We start from the raw sequence: 18,922 nt of genomic DNA on the forward strand, positions 1-18,922 counted from the left end.
TTGATAGAATATAAGAACAGACTGCATGTTTACTTCTGAATAAAAATCCAAAACAGTTTAGAAAGACAAAAACAGGTTCTCTTTACCTCATTTTCACTAAAACCAATTATTCTATATGTAATTTTTTCCCCCCTAGCTTAGTCATCTCATTTTCCACTTCTAATTTACCTCTAAGTAATAATATAATGGAAAGATTTATACTTTTTCTCCATTCTCCCAATATTATTCTCATTTAACTATCTCTGGGAAAAATAAGTCTGACAGGTAGACTTTATAATGATTTTTCTCATTCAAAATCATACTGTATTAAAGAACTATATTCTTCACTGTCTTTTAGTTAAACGATTATCTCCAGGATTTTCCTCTGAGAAAAAAACTTCCTAACTACCCTATAATGATTTATCTTACCTAAAAGATAGAGAAACATTTATACAGAAACTGTATAATTATGGATCAATCAGTAATTCAACCTCAGAGAAGTTCAACAAACCATTACAATCAGAAAGAGCAACTTAAGGTAAAAAGAAAAAAAATTGGTTTGAAAGAATTTTAGGTCTTTTAATCTATTTCTTAGTAAGAGCTACATGGATTCCATTCAGCTTAAGGCACATGTAACAGGGCACTTACATTCTCATATTAACCGTTTGGAACACCAAATCATTATTCTAGCAAAATAAAATATAAAAACCCTAATATACTGTATAATTCTCTGACAGTGAAACGTTCCAGGGAGGGTTATTTACATACAGAAAACCTGATATTTGCTACAGATGCAATTCAGCTTTCACTAGTGTTATTTCAAAGACATGTCGTTTTTAACCCTATACTCCTTTAGACCAGAGTTTTTCCAGCGGGGCACTACTGACATACGGGGCTTGGCAACCTTTTGTTGCGGGGGGCCGTCCCATGCAAAGCAGGTGATTCAGCCAAGTCCTTGGCCTCGACCACCTACATGCCAGTGGCACTCACCTCGGTGGGACGGGTATAGATGTCTCCAGACACTGCTAAACGTCTTCTGGGGGCTAATGCACCCCCTGTTGAGAACCACTGCTTTAGAGTATGTCGCATTTCCTACCTTTTCACTCAATAGTTAATAAACTATTATGTATCTAAAATTCTGAAGGAAGTACACAGACTAATAAAACAAACTATTTTTAATTAAGGAAGGTTTAACTTAAGGCATCATACTGACATCTACTGGCTTAGAACTAGACCGTACATTTGACATATACTGCATTAAAAAAAAAAACCCCTCAAAATTAAAAGTAATATAGCTGCTATTCTGGGAAAATAGAACAGTTAATTGAAAGCAGTTAACATTAAAACTATGTGTTTTATGTAAAGCCTAACATATATAATAACAATGGCAATTAACAATTATTTTCTTAGTTTTTGATGTACAGTCGTTTGGCTGAGTTAAATTTTTTTTTTCCAACACTTTTATTATTTATTTATTTATTTTTTGGCTGTGTTGGGTCTTTGTTTCTGTGCGAGGGCTTTCTCTAGTTGTGGCAAGCGGGGGCCACTCTTCATCGCGGTGCGCGGGCCTCTCACTATCGCAGCCTCTCTTGTTGCGGAGCACAGGCTCCAGTCGCGCAGGCTCGGTAGTTGTGGCTCACGGGCCCAGTTGCTCCGCGGCATGTGGGATCTTCCCAGACCAGGGCTCGAACCCGTGTCCCCTGCATTGGCAGGCAGATTCTCAACCACTGCGCCACCAGGGAAGCCCTGGATGAGTTAAATTTTTAATAAATGTTTTTAGAGACTGAAAATTGGAGAGGATTTTAGGACAAGTAAAAAAAAAAAAGTGTGGTCCAAAAAACTTGCAAAATTTAAGCAGAATCCTATGTTATTATTCATACTGAAATTTTTTTTTTTTAATTTATTTTTGTCTGCATTGCATCTTCGTTGCTGCCCGCGGGCTTTCTCTAGTTGCGTTGAGTGGGGGCTATTCTTCGTTGCGGTGCGCGGGCTTCTCATTGTGGGGGCTTCTCTTGTTGCGGAGCATGGGCTCTAGGCATGCAGGCTTCACTAGTTCTGGCTCGCAGGCTCTAGAGCGCAGGCTCAGCAGTTGTGGCGCACGGGCTTAGCTGCTCTGCGGCCTGTGGGATCTTCCCGGACCAGGGCTCAAACCTGTCTCTCCTGCATTGGCAGGCGGATTCTTAACCACTGCGCCACCAGGGAAGCCCCATACTGAAATTTTAAAAGGCTAAATTTTTAAAAAAAAAACTAGTAATGATAATTCTATAAATAAAATTACAACTGTCTAGGTTTTTAGTAAAAGACATTTGTAATTAAACACTACCGTCAATTAAATTGATGAACTTTATTGGGGTTAAAACTATAACAAAGTTCATCCTAAAACATTTTGCAATGCAAAATTATTTCACTTCAAGGAGTGTTTAATAATTTGGATGCCAGGAATTACAAGCAATTTTCAAAAGCAAAGACTCTCACATTCATAAAACTTTATACATCATTTGAACTAACAGATATTTATACTACTAGAATCAAACATGCATCACTTTCAAACATTTTTGTATCATGATTTTATATATTACATTACTTATCACCATTCTTCATCACTACATGTATTTTATCATACACTTGCACCATTCTCCTTGGATTTCTGATCTTTATCTTCATTCTTCACATTATCCTATAAAATACACAAAGGATAAGTATATTTTATTAAATTCTCTTAAATGTAACTTTAAAAATAACAAACATTAGTAAACAGAGATACTGCAGATAGCCCATTTCACCATCTATGGAAAATTGAACTGGGTGGGGGGAAGGGGAGAGTATGAAAGAAATCTCTCAGTTCTGTGCAGAATGACTTCTAGTATTTGAGAAAGCCACCTAAATCCTAAGAAATTAGAGGTTCTTAGGACTATATTACTAACAGCAGTATATTCCTTGCACTGTAGTTTTTTTTTTGTCTTCTTGTTCTCTGAGTGAGACCCAGGAGGTGGAAGGTCTCTCAATTACTGAAGTTAGTTTACAAGGGCACTGAGTTATGAGATATTTTTGAGACAAAGAATACTAATAAATTAATTCTGATAGTGTCAAAAAGTTTCTCAACTCTGCCCAATAAATGGGTTTAAAAAAGAAGTGAATGGCTTTTCTTCCTCAAGTTCAAACTCAATCTCTGATTCTAAAAGAAACGCAAGTAAAACTTGCTTTTTAAGAAGTCTGCACACAAGGACTTCCCTGGTTGCGTAGTGGTTAAGAATCCGCCTGCTAATGCAGAGGACACAGGTTTGATACCCACATGCTGCGGAGCAACTTAGCCCGTGCACAACTACTGAAGTCCATGTGCTGTAGGGCCCGCGTGCTGCAACTACTGAGCCTGCGTGCTGCAACTACTGAACCCCGCGCACCTAGGGCCCATGTTCCGCAATAAGAGAAGCCACCACACCACAACGAAGAGTAGCCCCCGCTCGCCACAACTAGAGAAAGCCCACGTGCAGGAATGAAGACCCAATGCGGCCAAAAATAGATTAAAAAAAAAAAGTCTGCACACATAAATCATGTTGACATCTGAAGTAAGTTCTAGGAAAATACTATCTCTGGGGAATTGCTTTTGACTAACCTAATGAAGGACAGAATGCTACCACTATTTTCTGTTAGAAAAGCCACTAAGAGCTTAATAATATTAAATTTGCCAGAAATAGACTTTTTAGAAAAGGAATAAACTATGAAAATGTTGAAGGTACAAAACAGCTAACCTTCTTAAGAACAGTGTGGATCTCATCCATTACTGTGGATAAGTTTCTGATTGTCTTATTCAGCTGGTTTTCAAATTGCAAATTCATGTTTTCTGAAATCTTTAAGTTTTCTTGTAACTGACTAAGGTCCTTTTTAACTTCTCTGAGTTCACCAGAGAGGTTTTTGTTGGAATTCTCCAAATTTAATATGGTTTTTTCATCTTCATCTGTCAAAAGACAAAACAAAACAAAATCAAATTCACCATCTTACCCCTTAAAATTTCCAATTTAACTCTGAGGTTAAAAATACTTCAGCTAGGAGAATAAAAAGTGTATATAATTCTTTAAACTGGCCACAAGTGTCAATTTTAATAGTTATAAAGCACACTGTAATAACTCATTTCATTTAAATTAAGTTTTACCTAAGTATTACTTCTAAACCCAAGTTCCATTTTAAGATAATTGTACAGACTAGAGAAAGTAGCAGAAACTGATGAAGACTAAGTGGAACTAGGGGAGGATTAAAAGGATGCAACAGAACAACAATTGAACCTGAGAATGCACATGAAGATCTAAGATTAATTCTTATAAAGCTAAGCAATTTTATAACCTTTAACAGAAATGGTGAAAAGTAAACTTACATTATGTGTCTAGACTAAAACAAGGTATGGATATGCACAATATAGGTATGTACATATGTGTGTACACATATATATCCCAATAGAGTGTTAAAAGTACCTCATATCCAATGCTTTTCCTTACCTGTCTTTTCTTCTAATAACTGCAGCTTCTGTTCCACTTCAGCTCGTACTTTTTCACTCTTTTCCAATTTTTGCAAGAGGCTTCCTACATCGACCATTGCACCATTATACACAATAAGGCCAACATTTTCTTCCACATCCTTTGATTCCTGTTTTACTATCGGTGTTGGAAGTAACAATCTGTTTCCTATAATATAAAAGATACCATATTCTTTTGGCCATGCCACACAGCATGTGGGATCTTAGTTCCCTGACCAGGGATCGAACCCGTGCCTCCTGCAGTGGAAGCACGGAGTCTTAACCACTGGACCGCCAGGGAAGAAGTCCCTAAAAGATACCATATTTTATTATGTTATTTTCTTCTTTAATTAATAATATGGTTATAAAATGGCATGATCTTAAAATAATATACTCAAACCTAGCATATCTTCCTGCAATGCTTCAGATTCTTCATGGTTTTCTTCATCTTTTGAGGTGTCCGTTAATTTTCGGTAAAAGCAAGATTCACGGAGTACTACTTTATTAAGAAGCTTCTTTACCTGTTATTTAAAAAGATGAAAATAAGTTTTTGATTCTCCTTGAACATCAGTGTTCTAATTTTCACATATGATAAACATCAATGGCATCTCAGGTATCCACTACCACTCAATTAGAGCACTTATGCTTTTAACTGTCTTCTCTATAAACCTAAAATCAAATTATCACTTGAAAAAAATTGTCAAAAAAAAGTCTGATAGAAACGTCAATACGTAAAGTATACGTACAAACACGTTTATTAAAGCATAGTTTGTAATTCTAAAAAATGAAAGCCATTTATCAACTGGGACTAGTTAAGGCAATAAAGGCACATCTATACCATGGAATACTAGGCAGTAATAAAAAGAACAAAATGGGTCTCCATTTTCATGGTAGAATGCCCATGATATATTATTAAATGAAAAAAAGTTGTCCATCAGTATGTTTAGAATGATCTCATGTGTTGTTTATAAAACTGGAACTCACATATATATATACATATGAGTTGCTTACAAAAGGATCTAGAAGTTTATATATTAGGCCAGAGGAGTGGAACTAGAGGGAGAGGAGACTTTTAACTTCTTTTACTTTATTTATTTCAGTATTGCTTAACTGTATTACTATAAGCCTGTATTGTTTTTTTTTTTTTTTTTTAATTTATTTATTTTGCATCACCGGGTCTTAGTTGTGGCATGTAGGATCTAGTTCCCTGACCAGGGATCGAACCTGGGCCCCCTGCATTGGGAGCACAGAGTCTTAGCCACTGGACCACCAGGGAAGTCCCTGTATTGCTTTTATATTTCAAAAAGTCAAAGGTACTAAAAAGACAAAGTTACTTAAACATGCTTTTCATTTTAAATATTCACAAGATAGATTACCTGAGCCCGAGAAAGATGTAGTCCAAGAGTATAAAGTATTTCTTCCAAATCCTTTTCAAGAAGGTAACCACAATGGCTTTGATCAAAATAAACAAATGCCATTAATAGATCTCTGTTAATTGTGATCATCTGCGTCTTTTCTTTGTCCTAAAGAAAATGCAGAAGATACAGTACATAATTTTTACCCCTAATAAGTGAGAAAATTAGACTGTGTCCATATAATACCAAAAATCTGCAAACACCTTCACCTCATCTTAGCTAAAATGAATTGATCTGATTTATGTGTATAGAAGAAAGAAGTAAGACATACTGATTATCTGACAAAACCACAAATACCAAAATACAACCGACTGAATTCTGATGAGTGGTAATATATAGATATACAAGGATCAATAAAGTTCATCACTTAGTTATGTTTAATAAGTCTGGATTATGTAAGAAATGGAAATTATCATATTATAAAAAATATAGTTTATACAGAAATGTCAAGTCACTGTGTTGTACACATTAAACATAATAATGTATGTCAAACATACTTCAGTATTTAATACATACCTTATCTTTAGAGGGCCTCTCCTTGCAGTATCTATTAATATCTCTTTTGTCATCTCGTTTGTTTATTTCTTCCTCATCCCGATCTGTAAAATAAATACAACAGCAGCAAAAGACTCATTAATAGATAAATTTTCAACTACTGTACAGATTGAAAATACTTTTCTATTACTGATCAGTTTTCAAAAGATAAAAGAGCAAAGAAATATTATACGACTAAAAACAGTTTGGATTTTATAAGAAACAATTATAAAGAATAAGAACAGGAAGAAACTTATAAAGAGACTACAGGGAAGAAAAAAATGGACTTTACTGATTCAAATATAAGGACTTAATTCAATAAATATTTGGGGGAATTAGTTCCCAAACATGAATGAATTTTATACAAAAAATTGAAACATAAATTTAAGCAAAACAGGGCAGAGTATATTTTCTACAAGATAAAAGGAAAAACAGCCAATATAGTAAAACTAACTGCAGATGGATTATTGCAAAATAAAACTACATATGAGAATTGAAATGTTCTTAATAAAGAAGACCTAACAGTATTAATACCCAGATTTGCTGACACTAATGTATGTGTCCTATGATAAAAGATAGGAAATTTGGTCTTCCCTGGTGGCGCAGTGGTTCAGAATCTGCCTGTTAATGCAGGGGACATGGGTTCGAGCCCTGGTCCAGGAAGATCCCACATGCCACGGAGCAACTAAGCCCGTGCGCCACAACTACTGAGCCTGTGCTCTGGAGCCCATAAGCCACAACTACTGAGCCCACGTGCCACAACTACTGAAGCCTGCACGCCTAGAGCCCGTGCTCTGCAACAAGAGAAGCCACTGCAATGAGAAGCCGGCGCACCGCAAAGAGTCGCCCCCGCTCGCCGCAACTTGAGAAAGTCCGCGCACAGCAATGAAGACCCAGCGCAGCCAAAAATAAATAAAATAAATTAAAAAAAAAAAGATATAGGAAATTCGATAAATTATTCTTAATAAATAAACAGAAAACTGGCAAAAAGTAAACTCCTTTCTCTTACCTATCCATAAGCTACCCAGTTCTCAAAGACCTCAGCCATCGCCCTCAGGTCAAGCACCATTAACAGCTCGTTATTCAACTAATACTGAAGAATAAATCTGTTATGGGTTCAACTGTTATCCCCTAAAATTCCGACGCTGAGGACCTAAGCCCCTAGTAGGTCAGAATGTTGCCTTATTTGGAGAAAGGGTGTATCTATACAGAGATAATCAAGTTAAAATGAGGTTATTAGAGTGAGCTCTAATCCAATGACTGGTGTCTTTACAGTAAGGGGAAATTTAGACACAGACACATGCAGATAGAAGATGATGTGACAATACAGGGAAAAGATGGCCATCTACAAGCAGCTGAGGAGAGCTGCTTGGAAAAGACCCTTCCTCACAGCCCTCAGAAGAAACCAACCCTGCTAACTCCTTCATCTCAGACTTGGCCTTCAGAACTGTGAAGACAGTAAATTTCTATTGTTTGAGCTCAACAGTTTGAGGTACCTTTCATGGTAGCCCTAGTGAACTAATACATCATCCTTTCAAGAATTATATACAACTAAAGAGCTTTTTTGCTGATATTTAATGATCTGTCAACAATTTTAAGAGAAATTTTCTTTCTAGAGGCTTCTGGATCTCTGAAATGGATCTCCATCAGAAAGCCCGGAGTAACAAAGGGTTTGTTGATAAAATAGGAGATACAGTAAACACTAGGAGTTAATTAGTCCTTGAGATATTACACAGCATAAATTTATAATATTTCACACTATATTCCCTTCTTGAACATCCACAACATACATAAGCAGCTAAGAAATTCTGTACTAAAACATGCAGACCTTCGCTTAGCCCAAGTTTCCCAAATTTATTTGACCCCAGTATACTTTATTAACCTTAATACCTGTTAATATTTTGGAACACTCTGAGAAAGACTGCTTTAGGTGAAAAGTTGTACACGAATAGTAACAATATAGAGAAAACTTTATATTAGATAGAATATACATGCTAAAACACACATGAACCTTGATAACATTATGCTAAGTGAAAAGAAGCCAGTCACAAAAGATTGCGTACTGCATGATTCTATTTATATATACGAAATGTCCAGAATATCTATAGAGATGGAAAGCTGACTAATGCTTGCCTAGGGCTGAGGAGATGGGGGGGAAATGGGACTGACTGCTAATGAGTACAGGATTTCTTTATGTGGAAATGAAAATGTTCTAAAATTGACTGTGTTGACGGATGGATATATTAAAAACCACTGAGCTGGGACTTCCCTGGTGGTTCAGTGGCTAAGACTCCACGCTCCCAATGCAGGGGGCCTGGGTTCGATCCCTGGTCAGGGAACTAGATCCCACATGCTGCAACTAAGAGTTCTCAAGCTGCAACTAAAAGATCCTGCACGCGGCAAAGAAGAGCCCACGTGCCGCACCTCAGACCTGGCGTACCACCCAAATACATATTAAAACAAAACAGAAACAAAAAAACGAGTTGTATACTTTTAAATGGGTGAACTGGATGATATGTGAATTATATCTCAAGTTGTTATTAAAAAAAGGAAATAGACAAATGTTCTAAAACTGGATTGTAGTGATGGTTTCACAATTCTATGAAGTTACTATGAATTATTAAATTGTTAAATTATTAAACTAAATTATATACACTTAAAATGGGTGAGTTTGTGATATGTATTGGAACCGAAATAAACTGTTTTAAAGAAAGAGATAATATGTCCTTGGAACCTAATTATTTCATATATATATAAAATACAGTACAGAGTGGTTCAGCTGCTTTATAGTTTTATTATCATGGGTAAATTGATTTACTGCTAAGAGCCTCAGATTCCTCAGTTATGAAATGGTTAAGTAACCTCTCCTTTCATTTATTCACATTTTACAGACATGACCCACCTTATTTTGAGTATTTAACTTGAAAGGTGTCACTTTTGAAACCATCTCTCCTGAAACCTATATTTTTAAAGTATTTTTAAAAAAATCCAGGGACTTCCCTGGTGGTCCAGTAGTTAAGACTCCACGCTCCCAATGCAGGGGGCACGGGTTTGATCCCTGGTCGAGGAACTAAGATCCCACATGCCGCACAGCACGGCTGAAAAAAAAATCCAAGTAATCCTTGCTCATCTTGGAACATGCTGTCTGTGTCTATAAAAACCATTTGGTCATCTTTTTCCACATCACTATCCTCTAACTTCTTTTTCAATGACTGCACAGAATTTAATTGCATGTCTATGTCAAAATGCATTTAAATAATTCCCTATTGTTGAATATTAAGACTGATTCTAGTTTTTTGTTTTATAAATAATTATGAAATAAATATTCGTGTTGGTATTTGAAAGGATATGGTTAATTAACATTTCCAAATTTCTGTCCAGAGAAGGTGCAACAATTTAAACTCACCCCAAGAGTGAAAGTAGTCTTCTCTCTACCCCTGTTAAACTGATGTTACCTTTTATTAGAAACTTAAGTTTCATCAATTTGACAGGTAAAAATTAGACCCTCACTGTTATTTGCTCCTCTGATTACTAAGAAGATTCAACACCATTTTAGACATTAACTGGTATTATACATACACACACACACAAATATATATACATATATATATTTTTTAACCACAAATTCTAATTTTCCATGGGGAAAAAAGTGGTCTTCTGGAAACCTGATTGGATAATGAGATGCAAAGTATGGGGAAAAATGATAACATAAGCAAGCATCAATTAGAAATACCAAGGAAACCAAAAAAACACCAAAACTATAATCATACCACCCTATTTGGCTTTGCAGTTTATGATATTAGTTCAACAAGTATCTATTTAGAGCCTATTTGGATATTTAGGCTGTTCTAGGAACTTCCAATATATATCAGCAAAGAAAATAAAGAAAAATCTCTCTTTTTCTTATTAAGAGCTTATATTCAAGTGGAAAGAAGACAGACAATAAACCAAGTAAACAGTATAGTAGACTAGGTTATAAGTTCTATAAGTAGAACGGGATAAGGAGGCATCAGGAATGTGTACTTTGGTGGGGGTGGGGAGGAGACTGCAATTTTAAATAGGGTAGGGTGCAGAGTAGACCTCACTGAGAAAGCGACAGCTGAACAGAGACTGAAGGTGTTGGGGGAGTCAGCAAGGTGGGTCTCTAGGAGAGCGTGCAGGCAGAAGGAACTGCCAATGCAAAGGTCTTAACACAGGAGCATGTATAATGGGTTCAAGGAGGTCCCAGTGACTGAGGTGCAATGAGCAAGTGGAAAGAGTTGTAAGAGACAAAATTAAAGACTTGATATGGGGGTTTCCCTGGTGGCACAGTGATTGAGAATCTGCCTGCTAATGCAGGGGACACGGGTTCGAGCCCTGGTCTGGGAAGATCCCTCATGCCGCAGAGCAACTAGGCCCGTGAGCCGCAACTACTGAGCCTGCGCGTCTGGAGCCTGTGCTCCGCAACAAGAGAGGTCACGATAGTAAGAGGCCCGCACACCGCGATGAAGAGTGGCCCCCGCTTGCCGCAACTAGAGAAAGCCCTAGCACAGAAACGAAGACCCAACATAGCAATCAATCAATCAATCAATAAAATCTTAAAAAAAAAAAAAAGACTTGATATGGTAGGGTCTTACAGGTCATTGTAAACACTGTGGCTTTTTTCATAAAGTGAAGTGGAGAGCAACTGTAAGAATTCGAACAAATAAATGACTTATACAAAGGTTATTCTGGCAACTTATTGTAAAGAGACTTTAGAGGAAGGGGATAGGCAGGGAAACCAGTATAAGGGACTATTAAAATAATCCGGCAAGAAACAACATGGGTTGGATTAAGGTTAGATCAGTGACGCTGGTGAGAAATGGTCTGATTCTGGGTATATGTTGAAGATAGAGGCAATATGACCTCCTGATAGACTGGAAATGGAATATGAGAGAGAGAGAGAGAGAGAGAGAGAGAGAGAGAGAGAGAGAGAGTGTGTGTCAAGGATGACTCCTAGATTTTAGCTTGAGCAACTCTAAGGATGGAATTGCCATCAAAAGAGGTGGGGAAGGCAGAAGGTAGAGGATTTTTTGTTTGTTTTCTTTATGGTGAAAAGGAAAAGCAGGAGTTCAGTCTTAGACATGTTTAGTTTGAAATGTCAGATAACTTAAGTGGAGATGACAAATAGGCAGCTGATATAGAAGAATAAGAGAAGTCTGACTTGAGATATAAATTTGAGAATTGTCAGTACATGCAGATTGTACTTAAAGTTGGGAGAATGGAAGAGAACACCACCAAGGGAGTTATATGGTAGAAAAGGAATAAAGAACACAACTAAGGGATAAGAGCTAGGACATTCTGACATAAACAAAACAATGAGAACACTGTTTAGTGATTTAACAAAAGCAGTGATAAAACAATACTGGGAGGATGGAGGAGAGAAAATGGGACTGTAAAAAAGGCTAATCTTGGGACTTCCCTGGTGGCGCAGTGGTTAAGAATCGCCTGCCAATGCAGGGACACGGGTTTGAGCCTTGGTCCGGGAAGATCTCACATGCCTCAGAGCAACTACGCCCGTGTGTCACAACTACTGAGCGTGCGCTCTAGAGTCCTCGAGCCACAACTACTGAGCCCACGTGCTGCAACTACTGAAGCCCATGCGCCTAGAGCCCGTGCTCCACAACAGGAGAAGCCACCACAATGAGAAGCCCGTGCACCACAATGAAGAGTAGCCCCTGCTCGCCACAACTAGAGAAAGCCCACGCACAGCAACCAAGACCCAACACAGCCAAAAAAAAAAAGAAAAAAGGGCTAATCTTCATTGAGCAGAGCAGGTAATGAAGATAAAAGAAATACTGATATATGCATATTATATCATTGCTACTGAATTATTAGAACAATTAAGACTACACATTAGATGGCATCAATAGATCGTGTATGACATTATTGTTAATTTTCTTAGGGGTGATTATGGAATTGTGGTTAAGAGAATGTCTTTTCTTAGGCAAGTTGAAGAATTCCTACTTTCAAATGGATCAGAAACATACACATGCAAACACACACACAACACAAGTAAGATAAAATATTAACTACTGAATCAACTGTGGGATATAGGGTATTCAATGCACTATTCTTTCAACTTCTTTTATGTTTGAATATTTTCATCACTTAGAAGAAAAATAAAATGCTGCGGTAGAAAGAAAAAATGTAGAGGCAAACCAAAAACACCTTAAGTAGTAATAATCCTCAAAGATATGTAGTACCAAAACAAAAAAACTCTTACGATTTTCTCATCTCAAAAAAAAATTTTTTTTAAAAAGTCCCAAATCTACATGGAAACTGACAGGTACTCAGTGGTACTCCATAAGTACTTTAGGGCTGGCATCTATGACTAGTAAAGTATTTTGAATATCATTACTACTGGTAAAAGTTTGTTATTTAAAACATGGGTGGTAGGTATATAGGTGCTTATTATTATTAGTCTTTAAACTCTATATGCTATATGTACTCTTTTGCTTGTATCACAGTCTTTAATTAATTAGTTTTCTAAAGAAGATTATATTCTATGAAACAAGGAAGACTATTATACCTTTTCATGACACAGCTGAACACCACACTTGGGAAATTTTTTTTCCCTCAAGCTGAGTTAGAATTATATATGGAACATATGATAGTTAAAAATAAACATTTCTTAAAACAATCCTCTCACCTAAAAATTAGTAAAACAATACTTAACATATTTTCACTAGAGAATATTTTACTGTTTCTAGTCTAAAAAATATTACAATTATAGATTTCAGCGATACAAAGTCCCCAAACAAAAATTGTATTTTTCATCTTAAGGGAAAATAAATTTGAATCATACCATCTTCTTCATCCTCAGCTTCTTCTGCCTCCATTGGATCATATTCATCTTGATTATTATCTTCTTCAGTTTCATCATCATCTTTAGAATCATCTTTTCTTTTATCTTCTTTCTGTAATTTAAAATGTCTTAAAATTAAGCAAGATCTCACCAAACAACTAAAAGAAAAACATTAAATTGACTAAATTTACTTGAAATAGTATCACATAAATATCTTGTAACAATAATATACTTTAAGAATAAACTACCATTCACAATATACATAAATCAGACCATAATGCTATATACCTTAAAGAATAAACTATCAGAAAACTCGTTATAGATGCTTATATAGGCTTAATTCAAAGACTTAAATTTCTAATAATACACTAAAATTTTTTAGTTTGGCCTTTACATTTTACTATTCTGATGGAATTCATTGTCATGTGTTACACTCCAGAAGACTAATTAGAAACTAAACCCGGTTGCTGGTCCTGGAAATATTTACAGACCTTCCTTTCATCTCTATCTTCTTTTTTATCTTTATCATCTCCTGATTTTCTCCTTTTGGGTTTTGGCTCATCAGTTTCATCATCTCTTTCTTCTTTTTTATCTTTTCTCTCATCTTTTTTGCTTTTCTTTTCCTTTTCTTTTTTATCCTCTTTCTCAGGAAGAGACAATAATGATTTATATATTCTGACGCCAAAATCTCTTTGAAGCATTTCATTGAAAAGCTCTGCAAATAATGAAACCTATAAAAAGACAAACAGTAACCCAGCCAACTTTAATAGAAATATTGAACAAATCCAGCAAATCAGTAATTTATCAAATGATAATCTATCACATCTGACAATTAATGTGCACTAACAATAACATTATAATAATTGATGTCAATGATGCTGAGTAGTCTCAAAATCCTCAAAAACTCTCCTGAAGATATAAATACTATGTTTGGTACACTTTGGGCCAAGTATTACAAAAAATAATAACTGCATTACTTTATCATGTACATTTATCATGAGATGTACTCAACAAGTTTTTATAAAATGCCTACTATGTACCAGGGACTGTTCTTGGCACTGGGGATACAGCAGTGAAGAAAGCAGATAAAAATCCCAACTCTCATAAGCTAACAATCTAGTGGGACAAAGTATGGAATAATCAAATCAACATTAAATTATAAGAAAAACAAGCAGGAAAAGAGCACAGAGAGTAACAAGGGAGTGTAGCCAGAGATGGTCTTTCTGATCAAGTGGCGTTTGAAAAGTGATGTGAGGGCAGCAAGGGAATGAGCCATTACATAGATACCCAGAAGAGCATTCCATGCAGGGGAAACCAAATCAAAACTCTGAGTAGGGAGTAAGCATTATTACTATGCAAGGATCCAGGGATAATGACCTTTAATATATTCATGAACCTAAAATTATATACTAAATATCCTATGTAAATATATCTTTTTCTTTTTTTCTTTCTTTTGGCCATGACGCATGGCTTGTAGGATATCTTAACTCCCCGACCAGGGATTGAACCTGGACCCAGGCAGTGAAAGCACTGAGTCCTAACCACTGGACTGCCAGGGAATTCCCTATGTAAATATATCTAAGGCAATTGCATTCAACAGATTAAAAGGGTCTAGAACTTGAAATAGTTACAACAGTTCTAAAATACGTAATCTTTGGCAATGTGTTCAGTATAATTGGTAAAACACTTCAGACTATTTTCCTGATCATAAAGAAATATACAATGTATTAAAACTATAATTGATCTTACAATCTATTTTTCTTTCATTCATGCCGTCTTCATACGTTTTAAATAAATCTATTATCAGTAAAATGACCATTAAGATGTTGAGAATTCTTTTCTCTTAATCATTAATGTAAAAATTAAATAAAATCTCCATTTGTGTAGGTAAATAGCAAGAGTCATATATTTTTCTTAGACCCTTCTATCTTCTATTACTCAAATAAAAAGCAATTAAGGGACTTCCCTGGTGGCGCAGTGGTTAAGAATCCACCTGCCAATGCAGGTGACACGGGTTCGAGCCCTGGTCCGGGAAGATCCCACATGCCGCGGAGCAACTAGGCCCGTGAGCCACAACTACTGAGCCTGTGCTCTAGAGCCCGCAAGCCACAACTACTTAGCCTGCGTGCCACAACTACTGAAGCCCACGCGCCTAGAGCCCGTGCTCTGCAACAAGAGAAGCCACGGCAATGAGAAGCCCCCGCTCACCACAACTAGAGAAAGCCTGCGCGCACCAATGAAAACCCAACGCAGCCAAAAATAAATAAATAAACAAAAAACAAACAAAAAAAAGCAATTAAAATGTGTTAGCTTGGAAGAAACCTAGAGCAGTAACTAGAATATCAGTATTAATTCTACATATCTTTTCATCTACAAGCAGTGAAAGACAAAGATACACCTAGCATTAAAATTAAATCAGTCAAAAATCTATTTATTATTGATATACGGTTTTTCTTAGTTACAGAATAATTTCTTTTAAATTCATATACCAAAATGACTTACATTCTAATGATAGATTAAAAGGAAACTAACCAAGGGGGTATGTTAGGTGGAAAGGAAGAAAAATAAAGGATCATTCTGCTAGCAGAGGGCTGTTCCTAAATCACCTTGTTTCCACCGAGCAGCATAAATTTGACATCCTCTTACAGCATCCGTTAGGTATACAGTATATACTTTATAAGCAGTAAGTAATACCAAAGACTATTTTTTTAATTTATTTATTTACTTCTTGAATGATTACTACATGATAGGCACTATTAAGAGTTAAATTTATGGCAATTGGTAATAAAAATAAAATCACATTGTATATAATGTTTAAGGACACTGGCTTACCGGAATTATCAATGTTTCAAAAAATGTAAATATGTTAATATTGTAACATAGTTTATTTCAAGACCAATAAACATGCATTTCATGTTTATTAATTGCCTCAGTAGTCCTCTATATTTGTTTGCAAATGTCTCTGGTCTAAGCACTTCATTTTTATCTTACCATCTGGTGAACAATGACCTCCTGGGTCAAGTAGGTATGACTGATTTTTACAATATAATTTATCAAATAACACAATGTGAGATATCTTAATAAGACACAATAATTGAACACAATTATAATTTTGTACAGGCTATTTATAAAACTGATATTTGGGGATATTTTACATTGTTTTGTTTAAAGAATGAAGCAATCACTTACTTAGGGATGAAAGTGCATTTCAACTGTTTTGAAAAATGACATGAACTGTTTGTTGTAAAGCTACTCTAAAGTAATGGTACAAAGAAACAGATTCATGTTGAAAATATAAACATCAATTATTTTATCTTACACCTAAATCAATCACAAGTAAAAGTTTCAATCCCACTAAATGGTATTTTAATTCTAGAGTAAATAATAAAGTGCTACCACATTCGCAAGAGAGGCAATTAGAGATTATTGTATCGTATGTCTCCCAATATCCTGATAAAAGAACACACCACTACACCACTACTTGTGATGTAGTCTTGGGAAAAAAATAATTGAACCTGAACCGGATTGAGACTTTAGGTCCAACTATCAATTTATGGGAAATAGAGAGGCCAGAAGAACATTTAAACCATATCACAGGAATGCAATCAGCAAAAAGTGAGTCTGTAGGGAACATTATCTGGTTGTTTTTTCCCAAAAAAAATACATTGTAAGGAAAATACAAAAAACAAAAACAATGAAAGAGGCACTCAAAAGAGATTTAAGAGATATACTGACCAATGTGTGAACCTTATTTGGATCCCAATTCAAACTTAAAACATTACCTCAAATGAATGTTCTTTATTATCCTCTAATCTGTAGTCCAAAAGAACACTCAAAGACATGATGCTACAATCAAACTTGCCACTTTTTGCAGCCCAGTTTGGATGTACAACGATGGCTGGCTCATCAGGCAAAATATATCTTCTTTCCCGACGCTGGCGTTCTAGTTCCTCTTGACGTTTTCTTTCTTCTTCCTACATATTTGAAATTTTAAGTAATGGTTAAACCTGCATGTACATTATGTATACATACCAAATGTACACCATATGTAAAGAAAAAGGGCAAATTTCTATGACTCCTTACAATGATAATACCAACCTTAAGGGCTAAGAAGGGAGCAAAGTTCAAATTTAATAAAGAGGACAGCAGCTTTTATGGCTCCTAATTCGCTTTCTTTTCAATTTCCCAGCGTAAGAAACTGCCTTCTAAAGAGGAAAAAAACCCCACAAACCTATATTAACATCATATAAATCAGGAGATTCTGGGAAAATAGTCGTGGTAACATAGTTTGTGGGTCTACCTGAATCCCCACATTTAAAAAGAGACAGAATAATCTAGATACCAAAACCAAAATCCATGTATATGCACCACAAAACGAGGTGATAAGGTATCCCCACAAACCCCAATATACAAGTAAGTAGGAAAAAGTCACAAGACCCCAAACATCTATGTGTTACTGACATCTGTGTGGGGGGAAAGCAGAAGGAAGCAACGAGGTTGCCTGTTGGATCTAAGAACAGGAAAACCATAAAATAATCAGGCAATGGAGAGCACAGCAGGTAAATTTAAGAATAGCAGCTGAAAATAGGGAAAGGTGAGTGAGGGTATACAAGGGGTCAGTGTTAAGATCTGAAAGGGCCCAGATATTCTAGCCCCACCTATGAACTTGCAAAGCTGAATTACCAGGGCATCCTTCCAGCACAGGGCCCCCACGAGGAGAAACTTCTGAGAGCAGAATCGATAGTGAGCCAGACAGGGACAACAGAGACAACGGAGACAAGGGAGGAGAAGGTCCAGATAAAAAGTGATAGAGGGCAATAAAGATCGAAATCTCAGCAAGCCACCATATTTTTTGACAGAACAAGAAAATAACAGAACACAGAGCTCTGTGAAGTTAGAAAAGCTATCTGAAGCAATCTCCTAATAAACTTTAGGCAAACTACATTCACATAAACATGAGCAGTAGAAAAGTACTGAGGTCAAATCCCAAAGTTATTATTAGAAAAAAAAAAGAACAAGGAGCAGAATCACATCTCTGGCAGACAATGAAAGTGGGCCAGAAAGCCATGGCCAAAAGGCAGATAAAAATCTTAACTTACTATTTTAAAGTGTGCTAAAAGACATTAAGAAAATGTTACAGGGACTTCCCTGGTGGCAAAGTGGTTAAGACCCCGTGCTCCCAATGCAGGGGGCCCGGATTCGATCCCTGGTCAGGGAACTAGATCCCACACACAGGCCACAACTAAGAGTTCACATGTCACCACTAAGGAGCTGGCGAGCTGCAACTAAGGATCCCGCCTGCCACAACTAAGACCTGACACAACCAAATAAATAAATATTAAAAAAAGGAAAAGAAAATGTTACAAGATATGAAAGAACAACATGAATAAGAATTTTAAAAGTAGAAAATGAGGTGACAGGGACTTCCCTGGCAGTCCAGTGGTTAAGACTTTGCCTTCCAATGCAGGGAGTTCGGGTTCGATCCCTGGTCAGGGAGCTAAGATCCCACAAGCCTTGCAGCAAAAAAACCAAAACATAAAAAAAAAAAAAAAAAGCAATATTATAACAAATTCAATAAAGACTTTAAAAATGGTCCAGGGCTTCCCTGGTGGCGCTGTGGTTAAGAATCCGCCTGCCAGTGCAGGGGACATGGGTTCGAGC

The 18,922-nt window shown here is 36.3% G+C and overlaps 1 protein-coding gene across 6 annotated transcripts in view; it reads right to left on the reverse strand.

Annotated features, from left to right (window-relative positions):
* Positions 1-2,378: 2,378 nt before the first annotated feature.
* Positions 2,379-18,922, reverse strand: part of CCAR1 (cell division cycle and apoptosis regulator 1) — a 51,995-nt gene continuing 35,451 nt past the window's right edge. For all 6 annotated transcript variants that reach the window (XM_061181448.1, XM_061181460.1, XM_061181464.1 and 3 more), the window contains 9 exons: positions 17,044-17,235; positions 13,753-13,992; positions 13,262-13,373; positions 6,418-6,500; positions 5,863-6,009; positions 4,887-5,007; positions 4,470-4,655; positions 3,729-3,934; positions 2,379-2,656 (listed from right to left, as the gene is read on the reverse strand). In XM_061181448.1, the coding sequence (XP_061037431.1) occupies positions 2,597-2,656; positions 3,729-3,934; positions 4,470-4,655; positions 4,887-5,007; positions 5,863-6,009; positions 6,418-6,500; positions 13,262-13,373; positions 13,753-13,992; positions 17,044-17,235 (1,347 nt within the window). In that variant the 3' untranslated portion in view covers positions 2,379-2,596. The remainder of the gene's footprint in view (positions 2,657-3,728; positions 3,935-4,469; positions 4,656-4,886; positions 5,008-5,862; positions 6,010-6,417; positions 6,501-13,261; positions 13,374-13,752; positions 13,993-17,043; positions 17,236-18,922) is intronic.

The sequence above is a fragment of the Eubalaena glacialis genome, chromosome 1, assembly GCF_028564815.1.
Source record: "Eubalaena glacialis isolate mEubGla1 chromosome 1, mEubGla1.1.hap2.+ XY, whole genome shotgun sequence".
Lineage (NCBI taxonomy): Eukaryota > Metazoa > Chordata > Mammalia > Artiodactyla > Balaenidae > Eubalaena > Eubalaena glacialis.